Source organism: Symphodus melops (genome assembly GCF_947650265.1).
Source record: "Symphodus melops genome assembly, chromosome: 7".
Lineage (NCBI taxonomy): Eukaryota > Metazoa > Chordata > Actinopteri > Labriformes > Labridae > Symphodus > Symphodus melops.
This window is the reverse complement of record NC_136697.1, coordinates 18,318,342-18,325,666: the sequence shown is the minus strand read 5'-3', so window position 1 is coordinate 18,325,666 and position 7,325 is coordinate 18,318,342. Positions and strand designations below refer to the sequence as shown.

Sequence of the window (7,325 nt, the reverse complement as noted above, 5' to 3'; positions counted from 1 at the left end):
ACTTTCTTAACCAAAGTTTCTCAAATTCAATTCAAAAATTGAATTTGAAAGAGAAGCTCATCTCATTTTGTCAACATGAAGAATTTAATGGACCTAATGAGGCATAGTTCAAAAGAGGAAGAGGCGTGTTATGATCTTCCTTCAAGTTTTTGCTTTTATATTGGTCACATTTGTTATATTGAAATTCATGCAGCCTTTATGACATGGGGGGATTTTACTTCATACTTAGAGCATCTGCATTTTATCATGACAAGTCAGTATGTCAATGATTTTTTTAATAATCATGCAATATTGTATTTTGTTTACATTTCCTTTCCTGGGCGATTGTCATTTCCCTTGTAATTTCATTTCCAGGTTTAATATTTATTTTACTATACCGTGATTTCAATCTGCTAACCATGCAACGCTCATGGGCATGCTCTCTGGCGGGGAGGCAGGGCTGCCCCCAGGGGGGCTCCCTGGGGCTTGTTTGCGCTGGGACTTGAACCGGCGACCCCCTGGTTCCCAACCCAGGTCTCTTCAGACTGAGCCACTGCCACCCCTGTTTTCTTGTTTATTTTTGTAGTTTTTGCCCCTTGTGTGATTCCATCCCTTTTGATTGGCCTCATTGCTCTCACCTGTGTCTTGTTAGTCTCACCTGTGTTTGATTGCCTGCTGTATTTAATTTCTTTGTTTCTCCCCTTCAGTTTCAGTTCATTCTATACTTGTGACCCCTTCTCATTTACCCTTGTCGTTCAGTGTGCCTCCTCGTGGGCTCTTTTGGATTGTTGGAAAGATTCTTGTCAGAATCGTGTTGGAAAGTTGATTACAAGAACTGTAAACTAAGTAAGTAAGCTTTGTTTTTTAGCATTTCGGTTTAATATATTTTTCTTGTATGACATAAATTAGAAATGAGATCCAGAGAAAATGTGAAAACTCCCCATTGATATGAAGGCACTGCTTGCACGCACTGATCATTTTTATTGTTCTGACATACACAAATGTAAAGTAAAAACTTTGTGTGGAGGGGGGTGAGGGTTAGAGCTGGATGTTTTAACTTTAATGTGGTGCCTATTCATCCTAACATTCTATTTGAAAGGGATGATATTAAGGTCTTAATGAGATTAAAGCACAGGAGTAAATAACATAATGTGTCGATACTATAAGATCGACTTGCAAAAGTATGTGCATCTCAGTTGGTGGGGTTATCTTATGTAATAGTTTAAATGCTGAGGTCAAACTCAGTAATAATGTTAATCAATTTAAAAGGAAGTTCAGATTAGGTGTGTTTGGAACTTATCACAAAGAGGAAAAAATAGGTTAACTAGCTTACAAATGAGATAATTGTTTGGTTGCGGAGAGTGACTTTGTGTTTCTTGTATTTGTGTTGAATGGGGTTGGTAATCTATAAGCGTTTCTTCAGCCATCCCCCTTTCAAACGTTGTCTGTTTTAGGGTTTGAAATAAATGATTTTGAATTGAGATAAGGATGTGTGAGGCCCAATGATGAAGGTACAGGTGCTTAGATCTGTAAAAGACCACCGAAGTGACCATCCCCCACAAAGTGTAGTATCTCTGCTTACGTACAGGTGAGCAGACTCTTGGGGTCTCCTGCTCTTTTCTTCTTTCTTCATTCACTTTTTTTTTTTTTTTTTTCTCTCTGCAGCTGGTGGTGCTAAAATGAAGGCCATACAGGAGATTGCCTTGACTTTGCTGTGTGTTATGGCAGCCAGCGCTCAGGTGGTGAAGTTTGGGAACTGCCCCAACATTCCTACGCAGGCCAACTTTGATATGAGCAGGGTAAATATGAACCATTTATTGTTTCCTGCTATAGAATGACATTTAATTTCAATAAAGCTGCAGTATAACATTTGTAGTAATTAAATGTTCAGGGTTTTTCTTCAGTGAATTTCTGTTTCTTGTTTAGTACCTTGGTAGGTGGTTTGAGATTAAGAAGCTGCCATCACCGTTCCAGAGAGGCGACTGCACATCTGGCATCTACAGACAAAAGAGCCCAGGAGTCATGGAAGCCCTCAAAAGGGAGCTCCTGTGAGTCCAGGCCACATTAAAGTCCGAGTAACAGTTTTAATGGTTTATCAATTTCATTTAATAAAAAAAAATTACTACTTCATCTCTACAACATTTTATATCGACAACTTTTCAATTTTCTCTCTTTTCCACTTTCCACATTTCCACTTTTACTGAACTACTTTTAGTAGCCTTAATGTTGTCAAAGTTAACGACTGGCCTCTGCAAAAATCCAACTTTTTATAACACTCTGACAGACTAAACTTTCACTCTGACTCAATTATATATAACATCAAAGTAAGGCGTAGAGATACTGTAGCATGTCATTTAACAAATAAGGGCAAGTAAAATAAATGTATTGCAATGATATTGTCTTAAGGATTTGAATGGTTCAACTCTCTGATTTTTAGGGCTGATGGAAGCATTAATTCCGCCATTGCTACTATCAGGGTCAAGAATTGCTCTGAGCCTGCCAAGCTGGAGATCTCCCTCAATGACTGTAGGACTCTGTCTCATTCTGAAATTGATTAATAAGTTACTAGTGTGCTGAATTCTCCAGAAACACTAACTCTGCTCTGCATTCCTTCAGTTGCTTCTTCTCATGGCTCCTACTGGGTGCTGTCCACAGACTACGTGACCCACTCTGTGGTCTACAGCTGCATGAACATGGGTCTGTTCCGCAGTGAGTTTGCTTGGATCCTGAGCAGAAAGCCCTTCATGTCTCAGGAGACCCTGCACAAGATGCACTGCATCCTGTTTGCCGCTGGTATCCACCCTGGCTGTATGGTCACTACCAACCAGGACTTCACTTACTGTTTACCCATGTACTTTTAACCTGAAGGACTCCTGTTTCAACCAACAAGATTGTGAGACGTCACCTGTTAATGTCATGCAAAGTCCTGTAGAAAGAGTAACATTGTTTGTCCTGTAATAAATAATCCTCCTTTTTTTAACATGCTTTCTGAACAACAAAGACAAATGTGTACAATATTTAAAGAATGGAAAACCTCTTCAGCTCTGTGAAACATGAACAATCTGAGCCTGACTATGAATGAATTATGTAATTGACTATTGCGATCGTGCTCTGCGTCTACGTTCCTCCCCGGGCACACGCCGAAACTGCGTGTGACGTCATCCACGCGACCACCTCAAGATTACAAACGCTGCACCCGGATGCTTTCATCGCCATCTCAGGGGACTTTAACCATGTTACTTTGAACTCCACACTACCGGACTTTCACCAGTTTGTAAGCTGTCCCACCAGGAAGAACAGGACAATAGACCTCCTGTATGCAAACGTGAAGGACGCCTACACTGCCACCCCGTTACCACCTCTGGGTAAGTCCGACCACAACCTGGTCCTACTCAAGCCACAGTACAAAACTATGATCCAGAGACAACCGATAACCACACGCACCTTCAGAAAGTGGTCTCCCGAGGCAGAGGAGGCCCTCAGAGACTGTTTTGAGACCACTGACTGGAGTGCCCTACAAGAGACCCATGGTGATGACATTGAGGGGGTCACACACTGCACAACTGACTACATGAACTTCTGTATGGACGTTGTGGTTCCCACTAAAACTGTGCGCTGCTTCCCGAATAACAAGCCCTGGATCACCAGCGATGTCAAGGAGATCCTTAACAGGAAGAAAAGGGCATTCAAGGAGGGAGACCAGGCAGAGCTGAAGCGGGTGCAGGGGGAACTCAAGGTCAGACTCCGAGAGGCAAAGGAGGATTACAGAAGGAAGGTAGAACAGAAGCTTCAGCAGAATAACATGAGAGAGGTCTGGGAGGGCATGAAGACCATCACAGGCTGCAAGAAGAAAAACAACAACGCAGAAGACGGGGACCCTGAGAGAGCAAACCAGCTCAACTTGTTTTTTAACAGGTTCGACAGCCCCGTCGCTGCAGCCAGTGCCTGTCCCCCCAGCACCCCTCTACACACCCCCTCCCCCCCTCCACACACCCCCTCCCCCCCTCTCACTCCTCCCCCCCCCCCCCAGCACCCCTCCACACACCCCCTCCCCCCCTCTCACTCCCCCCAACACCTCCACCAGAACAGATACAACCTCCAGTGACAATCCATCCCCCCTCCCCCCCACCATCACCAGAGACCAGGTGAGCAAGGAGCTGAAGAGACTCCGCCCCAGGAAGGCAGCAGGCCCAGACAAGGTGTGTCCCAGGATGCTAAAGGCCTGCTCTGCTGAGCTGGGGGAGCCACTTCAGCACATCTTCAACATGAGCCTGCGGCTCGGGAAGGTTCCTGTGCTCTGGAAGACCTCGTGCCTCACCCCTGTCCCCAAGAAGAAGAACCCCAGTGAACCAGGCGACTTCAGACCAATCGCTCTGACATCCCACGTTATGAAGACCTTCGAACGGCTGCTGCTCCAACACCTCAGACCCCAGGTCCAACACGCACAGGATCCCCTGCAGTTTGCATACCAGGCAAAGGTGGGCGTGGACGATGCCATCCTCTATCTTCTACACAGGGCCTACTCTCATCTGGACAAAGGGAGCAGCGTGATGAGAATCATGTTCTTTGATTTCTCAAGCGCTTTCGACACCATCCGTCCCCTCCTACTGAGAGACAAGCTGACCGAGATGAGGGTGGACTCGCACCTGGTGAGGTGGATCACGGACTACCTCACAGAGAGACCACAGTACGTCAGACTGAAGGACTGCACATCTGACACTGTGGTCAGCAGCACCGGAGCACCACAGGGGACCGTGCTCTCCCCCGTCCTGTTCACCCTGTACACCTCGGACTTCCAGTATAACTCTGAGCTCTGCCACTTGCAGAAATACTCGGACGACACTGCGATAGTTGCTTGTGTCAGGGATGGACAGGAGGAGGAGTACAGGAGCCTGATCGAGGACTTTGTGACGTGGTGCAGTGCCAACCATCTGCAGCTAAACACCTCCAAGACCAAGGAGATGGTGGTGGACTTCCGAAGGAAGAAACCACATCTTGAACCTGTTTCCATCGGCGGGGTCGACGTGGAGGTGGTCAGGACCTACGGGTACCTGGGGCTGCAGCTGGATGACAAGCTGGACTGGTCGCCTAACATGGACACTACCTGCAGGAAGGGACAGAGCCGTCTGTACTTCCTGAGAAGGCTGGGGTCCTTCAACATCTGCAAAAAGCTGCTGCAGATGTTCTACCAGTCTGTGGTGTCCAGCGTCCTCTTCTACGCCGTGGTGTGCTGGGGAGGAAGCTGCAAGAAGAGGGACGCAGCACGCCTGGACAGACTGGTGAGGAGGGCCGGCTCTGTGGTGGGTACAAAGCTGGACTCTCTGGTGTCAGTGGTAGAGAGGAGGACTCTGGACAAAATGCTCTCCATCATGGACAACACACACCACCCTCTGCACAGCACCTTCACCGGGCAGAGGAGCATGTTCAGCGAAAGACTGCTGTCACAGTCGTGCTCCACGGACAGACTCAAGAACTCTTTCGTCCCCCTGGCAATAAGACTGTATAACACTTCACTGTCACGGCAGGGAAGAAGCGCACGGTGATCCCTGGAATCTTTTTTCACTTTTTTCTCACTCCTCACCTGCACTGCTGACCTCAGAGTCAGCCCCCAGTTGGACACTGTAATGCATATTGATAGTCACTTTACTGAGCACTGGTCACTTTAACGATAATCACCCTAATCATGTCTGGTTTCATCCTACTGTTGTGTTATGCTACATCTGTAAGGGTTGACATGATCACCCTAATTAGGTCAAGTTTCACTCTATTGTCTCCAACACTGAATGCTAATCTGCCCCCCAATAGTTGGGTACTTAACGATAATTACCCTAATCACTCCTGGTTTCACCATATTGTCTAGGTCACTTAATGCAAATCACTGCTCCTTTAAGTGGGTGAGCCAATTCCTGCATTGACTGTTTAACGACTGTTTAACGACTGTACTCACACCTCTGGCACTACCTCCAACACCTCTGTACATGCACATGTAACTAGTTTCTAAAGGTCAGCACTTTGTTTCTAAGGCTCTTTAACTGTTTACAGGTCTCTTTTAACCAACACATGTTTTTCTCTCCTCACAGGTTATGTACATTATGCTATATAAGTTTTAAGTCTAACTGCTAATGCTAACTGCACAGGTTTAACATATAATTATATTTATTCTTAGTCACATAGGGGCTGCTAAATCTGTTTGGGGGATTTTGTATACAGAGGGGAGTGGGGACAGCGGGTGTGTATTGTAACTAATGTCTTGTGTCCTGCCTGTCTGTATACTGCTACTGGATGCCTTGAATTTCCCTCGGGATCAATAAAGTATCTATCTATCTATCTATCTATCTATTATTCAACGCGATAATCTGTTTGAGGCCTTTGGAGAATAAAAGTTACAAAAAAAACTTGAAGCATTCCTCAAACGCATCACTTAAACCAGAAATGCTAAATGTATACAGCCTGCTAAAAAATGTAGGGAAATCAAACTGGTTTGACTCGAGATGTACAGAAGCACCCAAATATGGGCCTCCTTAATCATTGGTAATTGTATTTTAAGTCACCAATATCTTTGTCTGGGTACAAACCTCAAACGCACAATGAAACGCGTTTGTCTTGTAAAGATGACTTTGTATAGATTCAAAACTTTTTTTCTGCTTCTCTGCACCCACATTTCCCTGAGTATCCGGTCCAGTCGTCAAAGAAATCTATATTTAACTCTGCATGAGGTTTCATTGATACAGTCTGGGTTTGCAGTGAACAATGTAAGTGTAAAGACTTACTTACTTAAATACAACTAAAACTGCCCAGAAGTAATATTAGCACACTATTTAAATCTAAGCCTCACTCGAAAATAACATGTTAAAATCAATATCTAGACAAGCTAATGCTACTAAGGATGTTTGTATCAAACATCTTCTGCAATATCAATGAAATATTAAAAAATAAGATTTCAATAAGACCTATGGCCTAATTTGTGGTTTTAAAATCTGATGTTGATGAAGCAGGTCTCGATGTGTAGCCCATGTCCTCCATATTTTGTGTCCTTCTCAGAAAACTGCTTTTCAGATTATCCTCCAATCATTCTCCATTCAGGAGTTGATGGTTTAGGGTATTTTAATAAAGAAAATTACCTCTACCACTGTACTATTATCTTTTTTAGTCTTGTACATGTTAGTCTTTCATTACTTGATTATAGTGTTCAGTTAATTGTTAGTAGTGTTTACATTGTACAGAGAAAGCACAGTCTACCAAAGTTAAATTCCTTGTGCGTTAAACATGCCTGGCCAATAAAGCTGATTCTGAGAAAAATAAGCAGTAGCATATAGATAATTGATCCCGAGGGAAATTCAAATATG

General features: G+C 44.4%; 1 protein-coding gene across 1 annotated transcript; it reads left to right on the top strand.

Annotated features, from left to right (window-relative positions):
* Positions 1-719: 719 nt before the first annotated feature.
* On the top strand, positions 720-2,942 carry LOC306827313 (apolipoprotein D-like). The gene is made up of 5 exons (XM_079349025.1): positions 720-825; positions 1,645-1,778; positions 1,906-2,027; positions 2,417-2,505; positions 2,596-2,942. Exons 2-5 carry the CDS (start codon positions 1,659-1,661, stop codon positions 2,838-2,840), a joined length of 576 nt encoding a protein of 191 aa, XP_079205151.1. The 5' UTR covers positions 720-825; positions 1,645-1,658; the 3' UTR covers positions 2,841-2,942.
* Positions 2,943-7,325: the final 4,383 nt, after the last annotated feature.